The sequence below is a fragment of the Notolepis coatsorum genome (assembly GCF_963971535.1).
Source record: "Notolepis coatsorum genome assembly, chromosome: 3".
Lineage (NCBI taxonomy): Eukaryota > Metazoa > Chordata > Actinopteri > Aulopiformes > Paralepididae > Notolepis > Notolepis coatsorum.
Genome location: NC_140167.1, coordinates 156,107,635 through 156,130,679, shown reverse-complemented (window position 1 = coordinate 156,130,679; position 23,045 = coordinate 156,107,635). Strand labels below are relative to the sequence as shown.

The 23,045-nt window shown below is 46.8% G+C and overlaps 1 protein-coding gene across 1 annotated transcript in view; it reads right to left on the bottom strand.

Moving 5' to 3' along the window:
• The window catches only part of fmnl2a (formin-like 2a), a 286,333-nt gene extending 277,612 nt beyond the window's left edge, over window positions 1–8,721 (bottom strand). Inside the window, 1 exon segment of the mRNA XM_084310737.1 lies at window positions 8,195–8,721. Within this exon segment, the coding sequence (XP_084166863.1) occupies window positions 8,195–8,308 (114 nt within the window). The 5' untranslated portion in view covers window positions 8,309–8,721.
• Between the last annotated feature and the right edge of the window lie 14,324 nt (window positions 8,722–23,045).

Here is a 23,045-nt window from a genome sequence, read left to right as displayed (position 1 = left end):
TTGAAATGTAGTGGAGTAAAAGTATAAAGATCCCTAAAATGAAAATACTTGCATAAAGTACAACTTACAAGTAGCTCGAAATTGTACTTAAGTACAGTACTTGAGTAATATTACTTAGTTACTTTCCGCCACTGGTGAATGGAGGTTCAATGGAGGTTCATGTGGAAGATTACCAGTCTCTTAAACAAAGGACACTTAGGCCCAAACGATCTCTCTGGTCAAGGTCAGATGTGAAATAGTTTCTCTTATCATGGCAGAGGCCCTGTATTATAATTATGTCTAGTTTGAATATCAACTATTGCTCCAGGGATTCTCTGCACAGACTTCAATGGGAGCTTTTCATTGAGTGGAAACAGCAGATTGAGCCAACAGCCAGGGCCCTATTCCCCGTACCTGGTTCAACTAAGTCGATCAAGAGTCCCATTATCCAGATTCAATTAACCCGATGTTTGAATCCGGGATTTTCCTGTTCCTCGAAGGTGGATTCAGTCTCGTTCATTTGAACCAGACTTGAGACTCCGGATAATTGCGCGCGCGCGCCTCAGCTGAAAAGACAGCAAGTGTCGATAGCAGAAATCCTGATCTTCTAACGGCATTGATTGATTGATTGATTTAAAACTTTATTAACAGATTGCAGAATGGGCGTGCCTGCTGGCAGTATAGGCTTATGGAATGAATAATCAAATGAGATCTTGCTAGTGAAAATAATTAGTTCAGCTCTTTCAGAATAACGATACAAACAAGCCCAAATAGTATATCTAATTGATACGAATTATATCATGAGGATATCTGTATGTGCTTAGGTATTAATATTATGTACTATATAAATACATGGTTTCCAAAGAGAGGCTTGGAGGGAGGCTTGCAGTTACACTATTAATCAGGTTTTAATCTGTTTCGGACCTAATCCATACATGCATTGAATTGATTACCATTTGGTTTATACCAGTGACACCTCATGTTCATCATCAGATAACAGTGCTTGAAAAGATAAATGCATTTTCTCGAATTCATTCATCAAAAACGTCAAAGGCTCATTCAATTTATCAAGTCACGTCACGTCATCAAATCCATCAAACAGCGCATCTCCTCATATATTTTAATCCCAGTTACAATATCACAATAACGTGTGACACTATCACAGTGATACAATTAAATATTCCACAGATTCAGATTCCTCATAATTCATATCGACGCTTCAGCTTGAATGAAACGCATCCGGGTGCTCCGTTAAGCAAATACACAGCGAAGAATATTAAACTAATCAGAGCCAAACACCCGATAGGTTTCATTCATTAAAAATATCCCAGCGGGATTCACATTTGCAATGATCTGTTTAGTTATTAAAATAACTGTGTGTGTCGCGACTCGCGAGCGCCGTATCCGTATAAATATGACGTGCATTATATAGGACAAAGTAAATTCATAGGCTGAATATGATTTATTATCAGCGTTACTGCAGACATATTATTTTACATTTCAAACGAAGCACAAGAACATAATTCAGAATGGTATAATGCAGATCTAGACTGTGAGAATCATTTCAGGAAGCGAGCTGGCATTTCTTTGCGGGGGCGTGGCCATGGTTCATCCAGCTAACTGAACTTAACCCCTGTCAGCCTGGGTTCCCATCAGCCTGGGTTCCTCTCACCCTGGGTTCCCATCAGCCTGGGTTCCCCATCAGCCTAAGTTCCTGTCAGCCTAAGTTCCCCTCAGCCTGGGTTCCTGTCAGCCTGGGTTCCCCTCAGCCTCAGCCTGGGTTCCCCTCACCCTGGGTTCCTGTCAGCCTGGGTTCCCATCAGCCTAAGTTCCTGTCAGCCTGGGTTCCTGTCAGCCTGGGTTCCCCTCAGCCTCAACCTGGGTTCCCCTCACCCTGGGTTCCCCTCAGCCTCAGCCTGGGTTCCCCTCACCCTGGGTTCCCATCAGCCTCAGCCTGGGTTCCCCTCAGCCTCACCCTGGGTTCCCATCAGCCTCAGCCTGGGTTCCCCTCAGCCTCACCCTGGGTTCCCATCAGCCTCAGCCTGGGTTCGCCTCAGCCTGGGTTCCCCTCAGCCTCAACCTAGGTTCCCATCAGCCTCAGCCTGGGTTCCCCTCAGCCCGCTCCACCGATGGAAGTCATGAGACGAGGGCCGAGACGAGGGCCGAGACGGAGCGTGGCCCTCAGGTCAGATGTGTGCCCTAACTGCCCTTGCCTAGACATTATTACAGGGCCTACAGAGAGGTCAGAGAGCTTTAATGTGGTCAGATACAGTACAAGCCTTTAATCCAAATGCCTCCTCGCCGCGAGCCAGGGCTAGGCCTCTGATCAAACACATGCAGGGTGGTAGCTTAGCCCTTATGCAAACAGTGCCGCTCCGATTCAATCACCTCTAGCCGAGGGTCATTGTGCAGTGCAATTGTGCAGTGCAATGCACAATGTGCACGGGCTCACTAGAATGCGAGCGCCCTTCTTCTTATCTTTTGATATTCACAGGTTTGCCGTCTGAAACTGGTTAAAAACACACAGTATCCTGTTAGCTAGTAACTACATGACTCAACACCTAGAAGGTTTCGCTTTAAGAAAAGGAGCACTTCGAACATCACGAGAGGGGTGGGGAAACTGTTTGGGGCGAACTATACACAGATAAATCAGAACATCAAGAGAGACTTAGAGAGATGGACAGTAATGCCCTTGGACTTCAATTCAAGAATAGAGGTCATTAAAATGAACATACTATCAAGGTTACTGTACCTGTTCCAGTCACTACCGATACAAATACCACAGAATCAATTCAGGGAGTGGGACAGACTGATATCGAGGTTCATATGGGCGGGGAGAAGACCACGGGTCAGATATAAAACACTACAACTACCAAAGGAAGAGGGAGGGATGGCAGTACCCAGCCTACAAGATTATTATTATGCAGCACAACTGAGAGCAGTGACGTGCTGGTGTAACGACAAATATGAGGCAAGATGAAAAGACATTGAAAAAGAAGGGGAGGGATACAAGGTACAAGCTCTGGTGGGAGATAGGGAACTGTTCAAAGAAAAAGAGGGACTGTTAGATCCTATCACCAAATGCACCTTGACCATATGGAACAGAGTAGTAAAAACACACAAATTAGAGAAGCAGTCAGGGGTTCTGAGATGGATAGCACATGACAAGAGATTCAAACCAGGGAGGCTGGACCATGGATTCAGAAGGTGGGAGAGGGGGGGGGGGCAACAGCGATATGCAAAATGATAGAGAAGGGGGAAATGCAAACACTACAAAAATTAAAGGAGAAATTTGGACTAGAAAACAAGGACCACTTCAGATATCTACAGATTAGAGATTACTATAATAAAGAAATAAGAGGGGACAAGGAAGAAGAACAGAATGGAATAATTAGGATGATAGTAAGGGCATACGAAGGAGGGAAAGGAAGGGTAATATCAGCACTGTACCGGGCTATAATGACCAGCAAGGGACACACGACCGATTATATAAGGGAGAAATGGGAGAGAGAACTAGAGATAGGAATAACAGGGAAGGAATGGGGGAACATATGCGAGGTGCAACATTCAACAACAGGATCGAGGATATGGAAAGAGTTTGGATGGAAAAACATAATCAGATTCTTTATAACCCCAGAGCTGAAGGGAAAATATGCACCAACACAAAGAGCATGCTGGAGGATGTGTGGGAAGGAGGGGGCAAATCACACGCACATATTCTGGGGATGTCAGAAGCTGAAGGGGTATTGGGAGGAGATAGGGGAGGCAATGATCAGAATATTAGGATACGGGTTACCACAAACAGGACTGGTGCTTTACTTAGGAGACCTGACACACGAGGGAATACAAGGGGGGGACAAATATTTAATAAAGATAATGTTGATAGCGGCCAGAAAAGCAATAACAAGACTGTGGTACAAAGAAGACCCACCGACAATAACACAATGGGTAGGAATAGTGGAGGAGATACAGGATATGGAGAGGATAACACACATGCTGAGGTTACAGGAAGAGAAATTTGGAGAAAGATGGGGAAAGTGGGAGGATTACAAGGGGAACGAAAACGACATCACAGAGGAAGAACCAAATGCATCACAAGAGGGCAAAGGGTAAAGGAGGAAAGAGGTTCAAGGAGGGTCTCTGAACCCATGTCACACACTTTTGACTTAGTTAGTATTTTCTGATTTAATTTTTAATTTTTTTGGGCATTACAATTGTATTACATTTTTTGTACTTTATTATTTATGTCTGTTTAACAATGTTGTATTAATAATCAAGGAGGATGTGGTTTGTAAATGGGTGAATCAAAAGGCAAAGAGAAATTTAGTATAAAAGAAATAGAAAGGGCGAAGGATAAGAGAAGAAGGAAATTCAAGGAGGGTCACTGGACCCATACCATACATATTTGCCTTAGTCAGTATCTAATCCTTTTGAGTAGGTATTAAATTTGTCTATACCTGTTCAAGGGCGGTATACAATCAGTCTTTGTATTAGGTGCCTGGAAAAACAACTGTAGTGGAAACATATAACCAACAATGCTATTCATGTAACCATTTATGTTCACTGCATACTTTCATATTGTGTTATGGGATCCATTTTTGTGTAAGTGTTGTTTGTCTATAAATGTTAATAAAAATTTAAGTTTAAAAAAAAAAAAGTGGAGCACTTCACCAAAAAAACAACACTGATTTACTTTGCATATAATCTCACACACATCCAAAAACTCAGTTTTGCACACATTCATTTAGTTTGACAGTTATTGAAGGTAAATGAGTTTGAATGTGGCCACCAGTGATGTCATCATCAGGGACATTGAATCCTTGTGTTGTGTTAATTACAGCACCATGAAATGATGAATATGGCCACCACGTGACCAGTGATGTGATCAGGGACATTGAATCCTTGTGTCGTGTTAATTACAGCAATGTCCCCAATGACATCACTAGTGGCCATATTCATGCTCTCAATAACTAAAGGAAACTCAAACTTAAAGGAATGTGTGCAAAACATAATGTTTTGGGATGTGTGTGAGATTTGGTGCAAAAAAAGTCAGTCGTCTTTTTTTGAGTCCCTGTAATCAAACTTTCCCCAGACGATCGTTAGCAAACGATATGAGAAATTATTGAGTAGTTGGTGAAAATAACGTCTTGTCCAACTGCACTCTCTATCAAGCTTCTTCAATGACCCTGCTGACCTGGTGGCTCAGGGCTCTAGCCCGTCTCTGTCATCATTTACATACATTTAGTCATTTAGCTGACGCTTTTATCCAAAGCGACTTACAAGTTCTGTACGACAAGTCATCAGGAAGGGCACAACTCTATCAGCTGTGCAACAATGTTCATCAAGGTGTTGAGTGCTACAGTGTAGGTTAGTATATTAGGACAAGTGCATGACAGTAAGGTTAGTTAGGGTTAGATCATCACTACCCTGTCACTCACAACAGCACCACAGAAGAAGAGACGCACACTGCCATCCACTGTGAGGATCAACAGGACCAGCCAGCCAGCCAGCACCACCAGCACCAGGCCATGGCTGACATGCATCTGTGTTTAAATACAGCAGTGAATAACAATACTATTGTGACGCTAGTGGTGCTGATGGTGTGGAGGGGTTTGCAATCTATAGCCAGTCTCTGTCATCACTACCCTGTCACTCACAACAGCACCACAGAAGAAGAGGAGACGCACGCTGCCATCCACTGTGGGAATCAACAAGCACCAGGCCATGGCTGACATGCATCCGTGTTTAACCCTTTCACTACCACACTACAGAAGGATAACCCCCTTTCACTATCACACACTACAGACGGTTATCACACTACAGACGGGTAACCGTCTGTAGTGTGGTAGTAAAGGGTTAACCTTCTGTAGTGTGGTAGTGAAAGGGTTAACCCTTTGTCGTGTGGCAGTGAAAGGGTTATCCTTCTGTAGTGTCGCAGGGAAAGGGTTAACCTTTTGGTGGAGTGGTAGTGAAAGGATTAAATAACAGTAAATAACAATACTACTATGCTGCTGGTGGTGCTGATGATGCTGAGGGGTTTGCATCTTGCATGCTGGCAACAGGAGAGAGAGAGAGAGAGAGAGAGAGAGAGAGAGAGAGAGAGAGAGAGAGAGAGAGAGAGAGAGAGAGAGAGAGAGAGAGAGAGAGAGAGAGAGAGAGAGAGAGAGAGAGAGAGAGAGAGAGAGTGGGTTCCCTGCTCCGCCATGACGCTCGTCACTCTGACGAGATCAAACATCAAGTAGAACTTTTTCTCGTCCAGCGCAAAGGTCTTCACTTGTTTGAGAGTCTTTTTTAGGAAACCACTATGACGCCCGGCCGCTAGGGAGGAAGCAGGTGATCCTAAAAGTAGAAGGGATTAGGTCCCAATCCCTTATCGCTGTGACCTCGTCAAGTCGTCCCTGACCGGCCTGCTGCCCGCCTCCTCCTCCAACGCAGGGACTCATCCGCCCCCTTAGCGCGGTTACACCCCAGTGTGAGTCCTGGGACACGCATTAAGCCCCTTCCCCACCAAAAATAACTCACTCCGATTTCTGTTACAGGTTAACAACAGGCTTTAAAAAGGTTTGCACCACTCCACCACTCTAGAAGACAACAGAGAGACTTCTGAAAGAAAGTGGAATAAACTAGGGATAGAATATCCCTTTTCACATTTGATCCAGCCAGGTTTGTAGTCACATGTGAGCCTTGGTATTAGGCCTAGTAGTACCGGAGCCCCGGCTGAAGTGGTGATTTGGTTTATTAGAGCATGAGGTCCTACGATCAGGTTTGACTCACATATCCGCTAACCTCAGACATTTCACAACTAGCGCTAGCGCCCTATGACACTGATCTGCCATTTCGGTCTCTCGAGAGTCTCAAGGAGAAATTACTATTTGTTATTCACACTGGAAGACCCAGACCGTGTGGTTACACGTTACGCAGGAATGTAGGAACGTTAGAAACACTGAGGTGTTCCAGCATTGGCCTGATAAATCATTAAAAAATCTCATTAACTCGGTTGCAATGCAGACTTGGGACAAAGATAGTAAGAGGTTAAAAAACGCCAACGTATTCATTATTCATAACAAGGTAGACCAGCTTTGATTTTGCATTATTATGACGTTTTCGTTTATTTGACTAGAAGCACATGATATTAATAATAAGGGCGTAAGGCGTGAACAGGTTAGTAGTATATATATGACGTCTAAAGACAGTGCAAGCTTCACTAGTGAGCCAGTATGTCTCAGACAACTAGAAAAGAATGCCAGAAAACCAATAATTTACTAGACTGACTCTGCAGGTGTTTCTCTGAAGGAGGAATTCAAGGGGCTCAACACTTGAAGTGTACAGAAACGTAATTGTGGTTTGGCCAGTGTGTGCTCAGGCTGAATGACAAGCCACTGAGCAAACAGGGATCCAGTTGGATCCTCCATCATGTCTCACGACCCGGGGGGACGAACGAATCACATGTGACACTGACTCATGGTGGTAAACAGGGATCCAGTTGGATCCTCCATCATGTCTCACGACCCGGGAGGGAACAACGAATCACATGTGACTCATGGTGGTAAACAGGGATCCAGTTGGATCCTCCATCATGTCTCACGACCCGGGGGGACGAATCACATGTGACTCATGGTGGTAAACAGGGATCCAGTTGGATCCTCCATCATGTCTATAAAAAAAAAGCCTGACCTTTGGGCCTGACGGTATAGTTAAAAACCACAGAAGTAGTACAACTTGACGAGTTTAAAAACGAATTGATTTGATTGTTTCTTGTTGCAACTCGACTCAACCGCTACTTTGACGAAGATCAAAAGAGAGGAAAAATGCGCCCGCTGTGACGTCACATTATCGTAATCAACAGATTAAAGTGTGATATGTTGTGTCGCACAGAGCAGAGAGTTGAGAGACTGCAGATTTACCATATTGCTGCCTGAATGTCCCCTGCGGGAACAAGTAACAACAAAGAGTGAGCGTGTTGTTGGGACAGCGGTCCAACCTAATAACGTAGCACAGCTGTCCCGTCAGGACACTGGAGGAGCATGCAGGGGAACAAAGACTGGGGGAGAACTGCTCCAATGACCACTACATTGGGACCATGTTGGAAACAAGGCGACAGAGTTCACATGTTATCCTTGTACCCCTTGTTTTTATACTTTTGTATAAATTGTGTGTACTAAATAAAAAATCAATCAATCAACCAAAAAAAAGTTAGAAGTGGTCTTCTTCTCACCAGGACGACAGCGAACCTGTCCTCCAGCTCTCCGGGGTCTGGCATCGGGAGTTTCAACGGCATGTTATGTCCCCTGAGATCAGTGTGCTGGTCCATGCTCCCTGCGTTCCCCATGTCCTCCTGATCCTGTCCTCAGCCTGCTGGTCCCAGGTCCGCGTCCAGTCCTCAGCCTGCTGGTCCCAGGTCCGCGTCCAGTCCACCGATCAACGAGGAAAACAACCCCCCTCTCCCGACTTCACTAAACCAAGGCGAGTCAGAATGAAAACCTCCGTCCTCCTCTCTCTCTCTCGTTTGGTCCGATCGCTCAGTAACTCAAGTGTTTATTATTATCTCCTCCCGGTCGCTTCTTCTTCAGCATAAAGACCCACCACCACCACCGGACAGCTGTCCCGGAACATGTCCACCAGGAAGCCCGCTGGTCTGTGAGAGGAGGACCTGATCAAACTATCCGTGTCTTCTTGCACAATCCCGGCTCCACTCCCCAGTAGTGGTGGTTAGTTAGTAATGACGACGTGCATGATTCAGAGTCCCCGTGTGTGTGAGTGAAGCTGATCCCTCCTGCTGAGACACACACACACACTCACAGACACACACAATCACATCCCTCTCTCTCCACAATGAAGTCCTTTCAGCCCAGAGACAAGCCCCCTGCTCGGTGCCAGAAGCCGTAGCTAAGGAGACGATATTTTCTGTGTTGCATTGTGGTATTTTGAGTCTCATGTATAATAAAGGGTAAAGCGATCAATCAAACTGATGCAAAATCCCCTGAACAGACAACGGAGAGGTTTCCGGTGACTAACTGGTGACTTTTCATAATTCCAAGAAACTCTACCGGGTCTACATGAGCGACACTCGAGAGCGAGTTGATATAGCCATCAAGAGACAACAACGTGGCTTTTCAAAACATCTCCAAAACATATGGGATGAAATCTGATATTCCAACAGGGTGGAGTCCCTCTGACATCAGCAACGTTGTGCCTTGGAGAGAGAATCCAGAGGTTCTCCAGATGCACAGCGTTGTTATTGAGTGCAGACTGATTCAACTGGGTGTTTGTCATATCGGGAGTTAGCTGGCTGGACACGCTAGGGACACATGCCGCTGACCTCATATTGAAATGCAGTGGTGGGAAGTAACTAAGTATTTTTTACTCAAGTACTGTATTTAATTTTTTTTACTTTTTACTCCACTACATTTATCTGAACCCATTAGTTACTAGTTACTTTGAAGAAAAAGGTTTAGCGTAGAAAACATGGCAAAAATGTATGAAGATTATATACTTTCACATTTGAAGCCTGACAACTTCAAGAGGACGTAATCAGAGCAGCATAACTGGACCACACACCACTTTAACATAACCTTTAATCAGAGCAGCACAACTGGACCACATACCACTTTAACATAACCTTTAATCAGAGCAGCACAACTGGACCACATACCACTTTAACATAACCTTTAATCAGAGCAGCACAACTGGACCACACACCACTTTAACACAACCTTTAATCAGAGCAGCACAACTGGACCACACACCACTTTAACACAACCTTTAATCAGAGCAGCACAACTGGACCACACACCACTTTAACACAACATTTAATCAGAGCAGCACAACTGGATCACATACCACTTTAACATAACCTTTAATCAGAGCAGCACAACTGGACCACATACTACTTTAACATAACCTTTAATCAGAGCAGCACAACTGGACCAAATACCACTTTAACATAACCTTTAATCAGAGCAGCACAACTGGACCACACATCACTTTAACCAGTGATGCGTTCTTCACGGACGTGCCGTGCGTGCACACAGGAATGCGCTGCACTCGCCAACTCGCTATAAGTACCCAACTGGGCTACTTTGCATATCAATAGCGCCGGTCGTCAGGTGTGTTAAATACGTTCTCAGATACATTCACACAGAACTTGTGAATGAAATGTATTACATTCCATTCGTAGAGGCAATTAGGCATCCATTCGTAGAGGCAATTAGGCATTGTCTTTAGTCTGTGCTTAAGCGAGGGAACATTTATGCGCATGCGCGGGAGCGCCCTGGAGCGCGTGTGCATGTGGCGTCATTAGCGTGCGTGCAACCAATGTTGATATGACGAAAGCAACACTGACTTTAACACAACCTTTAATCAGAGCAGCATACGTGGACCACATACCACTTTAACATCACCTTTAATCAGAACAGCATAACTGGACCACACACCACTTTAACCTAACCCATAGAGGTAAATGGATCGAGGGTTGAACGCTCCCAAGCACTGGAATACACAAACCGCTCCAACATCTCTTCAACCTCTCCCTGAGGCTGGAGAGGGTGCCCCAGCTCTGGAAGACCTCCTGCATCGTCCCGGTGCCCAAGAAGGGACGACCCAGCACCCTCAACGACTACAGGCCAGTCGCTCTGACATCACACGTCATGAAGACGTTTGAGAGACTGGTCCTGCAACACCTCAAGCCCCTGGTGCAAGACTCCCTCGACCCCCTGCAGTTTGCATACCAGGAAAACATCTGGGTGGAGGACGCCATCATCTATATGCTCCACAGAGCGTACACGCACCTGGAGAAGCCGTGCAGCTCAGTGAGGATTATGTTCTTTGATTTCTCCAGCGCCTTCAACACCATCCAGCCGTCACTGCTAGTGGAGAAGCTCTCTGCGATGCAGCTGGAGCACGGCTTGGTGGCCTGGATCAAGGACTACCTCACTGAGAGACCGCAGTACGTCAGACTAAAGGACAGTCAGTCTGACGTACTGGTGAGCAACACCGGCGCCCCCCAAGGAACTGTGCTGTCACCCTTCCTCTTCACCTCAGACTTCTGCCGCAACTCAAGCGGGTGCCACCTGCAGAAGTTCTCCGACGACTCCTCCATCGTAAGCTACATCACCGACGATGATGAGGAGGAGTACAGAGCCCTGGTGGAGAGCGTCCTCTTCTATGCTGTGGCATGCTGGGGAGGCTACATCAACTCAAGGGACACCAACAAGCTCAACAAGCTGGTGAGGAAGGCTAGCTCCGTGGTGGGAGTCGAGCTACCTAGACTAGAGGTGATGGCAGAGAGGGGGATGAGAAGGAAGCTGGCTGCCATCCTGGAGAACTCCTCCCACCCTCTCTACGGCGAGCTAGTCAAGATGAGAAGCACAGACTCATACCCCCCCGACACTCAACTAACCGCCTCGGACAGTCCTTCATACCAGCGGCCATCAGGCTCCACAACAGTGGGCAGGGACTGCTGCCAGACATCGACCTAGAACTAATAGGAACCCAAGGAGGACAATAACACTACCTTAGGCATACTGCACCTTATGTGGATACTGTGATACTGTGAATAATGTATATTTCAGTTAGTTAGATAGTAAATTATAACACTACCTTATGCATACTGCACCTTATGTGACACTGTGAATACTATGAATATATATTTCAGTTAGTTAGATAGTAAATTATATTGACCTAATTGTTTACACTGCCTGTGTTGTTTTTACTACCTGTACCACCCCCTTCCCCCCTCCCCCATGCTACTATGATGCCTGCATTTCCCCAAGGGGATCAATAAAGGAATATCTTATCTTATCTTATTATGTAGAATGCATACTTTTACTTTAGATACTTAAGTACATTCAATAGCAAATACTTCTCTACTTTTACTTTGGTATTGTATAGTATGGTTTTTATTCTTAATCCCAGAGGGGAAACATGGTTTGCCATCAGAGCTAATACAAATACACAAACAAGAAACAATTACATACAGTACAAGTTACATAACACAGTAAAAACAAGAGAGCCTCTCAACACAGAGCTAGCTACTTTTACCAGAGTACTCATTTATCTGAGTATTTCTACTTTTACTTAAGTAAAGGAACTGTGTATTTCAGATTCAGTTTTATTGTTGCATCTTGTCATATTCACATACAAAAAGAGCTAAATTCTTGGGTCTTGCCCTCTCTACCTACAGCATGTCAATAAAATACACAATAGAATACATATGAAAGAAACACAATAAAAACCAGCAAAAGTGACAGTGCTGAGAGTGGTGATATAAAAAGTGCAACAGTATAATCAAAATGTATATACAGTACTAAAAAATACTTAAAATACATAAAAAAAACACAATGTAAAATCATAATGGTTATATATTGTTCATGAGTCTGATGGCTTGATGGTAGAATGAGTCCTTGAGCCTGCTGGACTTCTTCCACCACTGTTGAAATGTTCCAAAGGATGCTCTGGTCTGAGCCTCCCTCATGGTGGACATTTACCCATGAAGTATCCATGTTTTATTATAGAATGTCCCCCCAATGCCTGTGCCAGCGTCAGCAGGGACCGTCTATATAATAATAATCTGTATATTTCCGAATTTTAGAATGTATATACATATTTTAGAATGTATATCTATGAGTGTGTTTTTTTCGGGGGGGGGGGGGGTTCATTCTTATTATTCCTATTCTTATTTTGACTTTTGACCAATTAAATGTTCATTGTGAGCGATCTGTGGTGCTGAATTTCCTGTGGGATCAATAAAGTACTTCTATTCTATTCTATGAGGTGTTGGTACTATTTCATCCATGGAGCTCCATAGGAACTCAGTGTCTCTGTCCCCTGTGTCTGTGTCATAATTTCTACTGCATTTTTACTTCATTGTACTTAGGTTGTTCTGATTGATTGATTGATTGATTGATTGATTGATTGATTGATTGATTGATTGATTGATTGATTGAAAAACTTTATTAACATATTGCAGAATGGGTACAATATAGTACGGCTCAATACAAACAACTGCTAAGAGGACAGACCAGAAAAAGACTTTCGTCTTGTTTATATCAGGGTCCTCCATTTTCAATTCATCAAGGCTTCATTCTGTAGTTGTATATTGTATATTTGTATAGTGTTGGGACTTCATTCCTCTTTTACTTACTTTTTTATTTTACTGTATGAAGCACATTCTCAGGGGCGCATACAGAACCAAGCATTTCACTGTAATGTACATGTACTTTATATGTGACAAATTAAACAAAACGTGAATAATAGTGTGTCTGTCCCTTGTGTCTTGTCCTTCACCAATTGTCTAAAGAACAGGCATGTGATGCTTTATTTCATAACATTATAACAATCTTCCTCTTTTTCTCCTCCTGAACAAAAGCACAAGTAACCAGTAAAAGCAACACTCAACCTATTGTGTCGTCACAATAAAACACACCAAGGCCAGCAGTGAAGCACGGAGCAGAGCAGGTCCATCATGAGACAAGACAATGAAGGAGCGCTCCAACACTCTCTCGCTCTCTTTCTCTCTCTCTCCCTCATATTTCGCTCTCTCTTTTTCTCTCTTTCTCTCCCTCTTTCTCTCTTTCTCTCTCTTTCTCTTTGTCTCTCTTTTTCTCTCTTTTTCTCTCTTTTTTTCTCTCTCTCTCCTTTTATTCCTCTCTCTCTTTCTCTCTTTTTCTTTCTCTTTCTCTCTCTTGTGTGACACATACGTTTACATTGCCAAAGCCAGCGTTAAAACAATCAAAACTCTCTATTTCTCTCTATATATCTCTCTCTCTGTCTCCCCCTCTCTCTCTCTCTATCTCTCTCTCTCTCTCTCTCTCTCTCTATAGTATATATATGCTGCTTCACAGCTGATGGAGACACAGAACAACAAGCACGGAGTAAAATGCTACAGCAAGGAGAGAGAGAGAGTGTGTGTGGGTGTGTGTGAGACCTTGTCCTTGTTTGTTTTTCTATCCATGTGGGGACGTTAGCCAAACAGAGCAATTTCAGGGTTATAGTTCTGTATCATTAGGGGATCCGCTTGGCATCACTCATGCACTCCCTCGCGTACGTGCACGCGCACTGAATAAATTCCACAAATGTACCTTTAATACCAGTATTAGTCTGACCACACCCCTCATCAGCTTACCTTCATAAGCAGGTGTGTGGTCACCTGCTCTCCTTCTCGCTTTCACCACAAGGAAGTGCCTCGGTAGTACCCCACTTGACGTGTTGATTAGTTGAAAAGAGTTGTGACAAGTCTACATTGTGCTTAATTTTTTCTTCTCTCATATCTGTTGTAAAGAAAAAGTTTGGGTCATAATGTATTCTGCGGAGAGTAGACCCGCTAGACCTACTCTTCACCAGCGGTTCTCCATTCCCGCCTCCGTCGTGCGTTCTGGTGCTGGGCTGTTGCCACTTTCGTGGTTGCCGACCCAGCCCAGGAGACAGCCGATGGATAGTTTGCCTCTCCGAAGAGCAGAGGAGTCGGTGCCGTCGCTCCGGCGATGGCCTGATCTCGACTCTGGTTCCTCTGGTTCCAGGGAATCGTCCGTTGGTGAACGGTCGGTTGTTTTGGAGCCGGAGGATTTGCGACGCAAACTTTTCGCGTCTGCCCATTCACGTCGCAGGATGCGTCCGGCTCTGGATTTCCGATGGAAACTGAGGACTTCATGGAAGAGGCGGACGGATTCTTGTATGATGGTCCCGTGGAGGAGAGTATCCCTCTTATCCAAGAAACACCGGAGGGGGGAGAAATGGCTCCATGGGACTCCCTGTTCGAGGATGTCGAGGAACCACCTTGGCCTCATCAGCAGGATGCCCTACTATCGGCCACATCAGACTGTGGCTCCTTGACCAGTTGCAGCCTGCTGCATGTGAGGGATGCGGGTTCGGTGGAGGAAGGTCCGCAGGGGGAACTGCAGGCTTTGTTTCCCGAGCTCATGGCGGTAGCCGCCGCCGCAAACGGCGTGCCGCTGCCATTGCCTGCACCTGTCCCTGATGATCTCATAGGTCATCGCTGGCAGCGTCGCCCAGTGAGAGGGGTGGATGTTGTCTACCCATTTTTCCCATCAATGGGGGCCTATGTTCGTCAGGGTCAGGCGGTTGCCAACATCATGGGACTAACCCCCGCCTACGTACCAGTTACGCGGGTGTCGGGGTTAGTCAAAGGTATGGGGGAGGGCGTGCCTCGGCTTGACAGTCCGATGGCCGCTCTCCTCTGTCCGGATATGGTGTGGGAACCCTTATGCAAGCCGGTCCTCCAGGGGAAATCGGCTAGGCGATTGGCATATTGGGGTGACCAGTCATTCATCGCTGGTACACAATCGCTGGCTGCGGCGTCTAACATCGCCCACCTGGCTAGATTTGTATCGGGGATTATGACGGGCGGCACGGATCTGAATGAGGTAAAATGCGATCAGATCACCCAGGCGGCAGGAGCTGTCCTGCACCTTTCCCAGGTGCTGGCCATAGCCATGGGGAAAGTGCGCGCCCTGGCTACCCTGGGCCAGCGTCATCTTTGGCTGGAGCAGGCCCGTGTGCCGGAACGGAAGAGAGCCCCTCTTCTGACGGCCGCCCTCTCCGACGCTGGTCTGTTCGGGAAGGCCCTGCGGTTGATGACCTCAACATGCAGAGAGATGGCAGAGGAGAGATCCATCCTCCAACCCCATTTTCCGCCTCCCGTCCTTGCCGGTGGAGTCAGAAGGCTTCCGCGACGTCGAGCTGTCTCCGTCGCCCCTACCACTGCCTCCGCCGCCGCTGCTGGCCCCTCCAAGAAGGCCAGGAGAAGAGACGGCGCTTCTGCTACCGCCGGCCCATCCACGACCGGAGGAGACGGTAGGGAACGTCGTGACCAGCAGACAGTAACCTACCGTCCCTCCGGGGCTCCTCGGGGTGGCAAGACTCGAGCGGCGCGAGGTGGCAGACGCCGCTGAGAGTGACTTTTCCCCTCTGTGTCCCCTCTCCTTTACACCCTCCCCGGCCCCTCTATGATTTTGTGCCTTAAAACATATGATAATAAAGAAGTTCCCCGACATAAGGGGGACTATGTTTTGGCCGAACAAACTGTGTGTTTCTTCAACAATTCATATGGTGGGGTTGTGTAAATATGAATCTGCACTTTTACGTTGTGAGATGAGTCGTGTTGTGTTACGAGATTAAGCAAGGTCTGCAACATACACTCAGTAATAGGTTCTATTAGCTTGACGCTCCACATGCAGGTAGAAACTGGTGTTATTCCATTGCTTGAACTAAGTATATGTGTCTCACAATGCTGTGTTGTTAGTTGCAGTAATACTCGTACACACACGTTCCACGGCCTAGCCGTTACTCTCGGTCAGCGTTTTTTGCTATGTACGACATAGTCAACGGGTGTAGGATTCACACACATGCGACTTGTTTTTGTTGTAAATCCTGTTCACATTTTGTGGGTAGCGGGCATTGTATTAGCTTACGCTATACATTAGCATTCTACCGGAGGTTTTCAAAATGGCTACGGTTGTTTCTGTGTGTAGGGAACGAAGGGTTTTTTGTGAGGGGGTGTCGAATAAACCCCTCCTTCCCACTTGATTGGTTTAGGGGATTTTTATCTCTTCTGCTGAGCCAGTCAGGGCCGAGCCGGTGAGACGTCTTGGCAGGGGGGGGGGGGGGGGGGGGGGAGGGTTATCCTGCCAACTCCTGTTACAGAGAGGAGCCGGCAGAATTTCCCCCCGTCATAGCGGTGTTGCTATGGCAACGCCTTCCATGAGTTGCGGTGTCTTAAGGTGTCGAGTTAGAGCGTAGGGCTCACGGGTCTGCTGCGCTCGATTTATGTAAACTTGAGTCAGTTGGTCACGTGACTCACAGTTTGCATGTCTTTCTCATGACTACCACTCGTGTGGGAAGGTTTTCTGGGAGGGTCTAGTCTTTACTCTCTGATTAAAGAAGAGTGACTGGATGTAAAATCATGTGAAAACGGGTTTTTTACTCCCAGCTGTGCAGTTGGGTTCATACGGGTGATGCTTCTTCTTTATTATTATAAAGAGTTGGATGTGTCTAGATGAATTGGAAATGGGGGCCCCTGATGGAAACAAGACTAACGTCTTTCCCAGGTCTGCCTCCCCTTACCGATTGTGTGTTTTGAGCCGTACTATGTTGTACTATGTTGTACCCGTGCAGATTCCTCCTGAGCAACGTCAGAAGGATACGCCCCTTCCTGACAAAAGAAGCCACCCAACTCCTCGTCCAATCAACAGTCATCTCCCGCCTCGACTACTGCAACGCACTGCTAGCTGGCCTCCCGGCCACTGCCACCAAGCCTCTTCAACTCATTCAAAATGCAGCGGCCCGCCTGATCTCAAACCTACCGAAGTCAGCCCATGTCACCCCACTTCTTAGGGACCTGCACTGGCTCCCCATTGCTGCACGTATCCGCTTCAAGGCCCTCGACCTAGCATACCGTGCGGCAAAGGGAACCGCTCCCGCCTACCTCCGGTCAATGGTCTCTAACTACACACCCTCAAGACCCCTACGCTCTGCGTCTTCTGGCCGCCTCAGATCTACTCCTATCCAAGCTCCCGGAGGGTCATCAAAGAGAAGCCGCCTATTCTCAGTCCTTGCCCCACAATGGTGGAATGAACTACCCATCCCAGTTAGGACAGCCGAATCCCGTCCAATCTTTCGCCGTCGACTAAAGACTCACTTCTTCAACCATTATCTGAAATGATAAAAAAAAAAAAAAATCTAACCCTGACTAACCTTAATGTCATGCACTTGTCCTAATAAACTAACCTACACTGTAACACGCAACACTTTGATGAACATTGTTACTCAGCTGATAGAGTTATACCCTTCTTGCTGTCTTGTCGCACAGAACTTGTAAGTCGCTTTGGATAAAAGCGTCAGCTAAATGACTAAATGTAAATGTAAATGTACCCTTTCTGCAATCTGTTGGTTAAAGTTTTCATTCATTCATTCATGGAGTTGGTTGCATCCCGCCCTCTTGTCGTTCCCCTGGGCGTCTTGGGGATTCAATAAGATGGTCTAAATAGCCTATTATTGATGTGGATATGCCCAACGCACACATAGTGCTAACTCAGAATGTTCTGTTGGACATTAGGTAACTGACTGGCGCGCCTTGATTGCTTGGGGTTAGAACAGCGTTTTTATAAAGCAATCGGGATGGGGGTTTTTCCTCTTCCGACGCCCTGTGTGGTTGTCGACGGGTTCTCGTTCATATCAGGGGATGATAACGGAATGGATCTGAACATATGTGGAAGGGTCTCACGCCCTGGGGGTGGGCTGCCGGGCGCGGTTCGCACCGGAACGTCTGAGTGGCGCCTTCTTTTTATGTTTAAGATCAACACGCATATCTGCCCCTTCTCCTGGAGTTGGCATGTCGGCGTGGTTAGGGCACGGGACTGGTTCTGGTCGCGCTGGTCCGGATCAGTTGGACCCGTTGTCCGCCGGGGATGCAGATCTGCTGTTCTGGTACCCTGAGGGACTTGGGTTTTTTCAGGGGGAAAAATGCTAGGTCGGTCCGGGTGTCACAGGGTTGAGCGCTATGGAACCCTTGTTGGGTACATTGTATTCTACTCTGTCGTAATGGCTTACGGCCGTGCCAGCCTGTACGCGTCCGATCTCGTCGGATCTCGGCCGCCATGTAGGTTGGTCTTGGTTAGTACTTGGTTGGGTGACCTCCTGGGAATACCAAGTACGGTGCTGGGGCTGGTTTTCCATTCTTACGCTCTTCTCTTACGCATGGCGAAGAGGGGCCTGTTGGGGTGGTCTTGACCTCCTCGGGCGGCGGGTGAGCTGGACATTAGGGTAGGCTATAGATCGGATGAAACTCGCGCGTAGCGCGCAACATTTTTCTTTTTTGCTTGCACGCAAACGGTGCTGTCCAGGTTCTGATGTCACACCCACATCTAGGCTACTACAGCGAGCCCCACTCATTTCATATAGTGCAAATTAATTGTTCAAATGAAGGCATTCAATATGATTAACCATTGTCTTACCTTAATGCAGCAAAAGTTTCGGATGCGCCTCATTGGGAAAGGCCGTTCACAAGTTGCGGTGCCGACGGCAATGAAGGAAACGTTTTCCATAATTTGGTTCTCATCATGCTTTGAAAACAATGTACATAGTAGCTCTAAAAAGTTTCCACGGTTTGATTAACTCTGACTCAGTCTCATCATGCCCTCGTAGAGCAAGCCCTTGGCCTCAGGTGATCCAGTGTTATGCCCAGGCGGCATGTAACTTGGAATGGAGTTCCAGGTCTTGGCAGCTCTCACGGAGAGGGCTGATTTGCTAAATGTACTTGTCCTTAATGGAAATTAGTGTTAGGATGCGAATAGACGCCACCCGGTACAACAGTTCTGAACCCGAACGCGGAACTGCAAGTTTGTTGGTAAAAGACGACACGCGAACCTGGAGGTGAACAATCGGAAAGTGGGGGTGGGGCTAGACCGTGGAGGGTTTTGAAGACCAGACTGGCATCGGTTAGTTTGATGATGCGGCATGATTGGTTACTGCCCGCAGTCTGGAATGTTAAACGGCCACCACACCTACTGCCATTGACACCTTGGTTGGCCGACCCTTGCGTATTGTCACCACTGGGCTGCAGCAGCCCACACGCACACAATATCGTAGCCTAGGCTGCCTCTAATAATGCGCAGACTGGGTCGGCATAGCCTCCCCTGGCCTTATATACGCGCCGCCTATGGCGAAGAGGGGCCTGTTGGGGTGGTCTTGACCTCCTCGGGGGACCCTGTGCTCCCCGTATCACCGGGCCCGGTCCGAAGTAATGTTTCGTTGACCTGTAGGCTCGGGATAACCCTGTTGGAAACTGGAACACGGGCTGCGACAGCGCAGGTGTGTTTTGGGGTTTTTTCCTGAGGGGTTATGGGACCAACCACTGCATGGGGTAACACCTGAGTGGTTGGTTCTCTGGTGTATTGCTGCGGTGTCAACTCCCGGGTTAACCGGTTTGAGGGTGCCCCTGCACGTTCATGACGTCTGCCAATCGTGTCAGCCTTCTCTGCCTCGACCCCTCTGGGTGGGTTTTTTTTAGATGGAGCCTTGGTCATGCAACTACGCCAGCATACGCCCCTTCCGCCGGGGCGGCTGTGTTCAGCTGTCCTTTCTGGCGCCTGTCTCGTCCGCAGTCTCCAGGCTAGGGTTAACAGCCTGTTGCCTGGTTTTCCTCGGTGCGCTGCCTGCTTCCGTTGGTTAACCTTTTTTGTGTGCTTACGGCCATGCTGACTGCCTGTTGCAGGGTCAGTGTGCCAGGCAGTGTACTATCGGGGAGGACGGGGCCCGCTCGGCTGAGGGGCCTTTGTCCGAATACGCTGGCGATGTGGGGGGCGGGGCACTACGTGCCCACCTGGTGGGGTCTTGATGCTGGCATCATGGACTTCTCCGGGCCCCCATTCCAGGGGGTCCAGTCCCTTTGGTGGGTCTGGGTCTTCCTTCGCGCTCCGCTGCTACGGCCTTGCCAAGGGGTTGGGTTTGCCCTTGACCCCGTGATTCTGGGGGCAGTAACGAGGTTGTTTCCCTCCGTTCGTTCCCGGGTGGCATGCAGGTTGTGCGTGTGTGTAGTCGTGGGGTCAAGCCACGGTCTGCTCACCCTGTGCGTTGAGTTGCTTGAGTGCCTCTTCGCACGGTCGGGTCCGTCGCCCTCCCGGTAAACCTCTAATAGGGGGGGTGCCCTCCATTAGGGGGGGTCGGGGGGGCTCGGCCCTCCCTGTTCTGTTGGTTGTGGGGGGCCTTCAGCGGGGTGTATTTGTCGGCCAGTGGCTCCGCTTGGCCTCCCTGTGTGCATGAGTGATGCCAAGCGGATCCCCTAATGATACAGAACGATAGGTTATGACTATAACCAAGTTCTGTTAATTAGGGGTGACGCTTGGCATCCGACGCCGCTGCAGCCCTTGACCTCACCTTGTGGTGAAAGCTTGGGTAGGAGGAGAGCAGGTGACCACACACCTGCTTATGAAGGTAAGCTGATGAGGGGTGTGGTCAGACTAATACTGGTATTAAAGGTACATTTGTGGAATTTATTCAGTGCGCGTGCACGTACGCGAGGGAGTGCATGAGTGATGCCAAGCGTCACCCCTAATTAACAGAACTTGGTTATAGACATAACCTATCGTTAAGTTTAGGCAGGTAGTGGTTATGTTAGGGTTAAAGTTAGGTTTGTTGTGTTCATGACAGGGGTGTTAAGTACTGTTTTTGGGGATTTGTACTTTACTCAAGTATTATTAGGTTTGTATACTTGTGCTTTTACTCAATTACATTTCAGAGGAAAAAAACAGACTTTTTACTCCTTTTTGATCCACTTTTTTCTCCTCTTTTTCTATTTTCCTCCCATCCCAATTACCCGCTGTGCCAATAGACCTGTCGCTAAACCACGCCCCAAAATAGAATTTGTCCAATCATATCACAGCAAAAATCCTTGCTACAGAAACCTCGGTCGGTTTGTGGGCTGTATCAAACCAGACGGCTGTGATCGAAACCACTGTGAAGAGTTCAGTTTATATGTTATTATCTACCTAATATCTGATGGTGAAACGCTGTGCGTGGGGTACCTGTAATTCGGACACCAGGTACCCTGAAAGACTGGATGGAGGAGTATATTTCATACCTTTTCCGAAGCCCAAAAGACAACTCGACAAATGCAAGCGATGGATTCTGCTGTGTCGTCGACCACATACACAACTGAATGTGAAGACCATTACCAAGGTAAGGTAAATTCATAAAGACATAATATTTGACGGCATGTATTAGAAACGTAGACCAAACTATTAGTTTGCTAACATTTTACTTTGACTGCCAACTAGCTAGCGTATATCCGGGCTCTCGTATCTGCTCCGAAAAGACACAGACCCTACCTCTCGAATGACAACCTTGTTAGCTTGCTGCATCATAACGTTAGCCTTATGTATCATAACATAAGCTTTCTGCATCATAACGTTAGCTTTCTGCATCATAACGTTAGCTTTCTGCATCATAACGTTAGCCTTATGTATCATAACATAAGCTTTCTGCATCATAACGATAGCTTTCTGCATCATAACGTTAGCTTTCTGTATCATAACGTTAGCTTTCTGTATCATAACGTTAGCCTTATGTATCATAACATAAGCTTTCTGCATCATAACGTTAGCTTTCTGCATCATAACGTTAGCCTTATGTATCATAACATAAGCTTTCTGCATCATAACTTTAGCTTTCTGCATCATAACGTTAGCTTTCTGTATCATAACGTTAGCTTTCTGTATCATAACGTTAGCTTATACTCTGGACTGGATTGATAGCAGGGCTAGTAAATAAGTCCTGGACTTTTAGTTTTATCCCTGACAAGGTAAATACAAATGTTGATGTGTCAAAGTTGTTATGTTTGTTGTCAATAAAATCCACTTTGAGCTGCATTTTATGTATGAAAGATGCTCCATAAATGAACTATTATTATTATCTGTCTATGCTTAGCTAATACTCAGCTTTTTGTGTTTTTTTCACAGAATGAGGTGTGCTGGAGATGTTATTGCCCTCACAGAGACGACACAGGTCAACCCAAGACAGGACATGAGTGACAATGAAAGAGGTCTGATTTATGTTTTTGGACTAAAGTGAGCATCATGGAATGTGTGCAGCTTTACAATCATGTCATTGATGAACTGAATACTATCCCTCTCTCCTCATTCACCTCTCCCCCTCATCCCTCTCCCCTTATCCATCACCCCTCTCTCCTTATCCATCACCCCTCTCTCCTGCGTCTATACTTTCCATAGCCGCATTTCTGTCAGACGTTTCTGGTCATGTGACATGTGCGCCCAATAGCGTGACGAGCTGTGTCTTTGCCCATTTCCACGTCAAACAGCCTGCAAACTACCTGGCGTTCTATCGCCATGCTCTAAGACAAACTCTAACCTTAACCAACTTCGAAAGAGTGCCTAAGCTTAACCGTCGAAAGAACTTGCCTAACCGTAACCAACTTCGAAGATTGCCTACGCTTAACCAGTGTAGAAACTGACGTCGGCGAATCAGAGAGCGTCTGCCAGAAATGCGGTTACGGAAAGTATACAGGCCTCTCTCCTCCCCTCTTACTCCAGATGAGG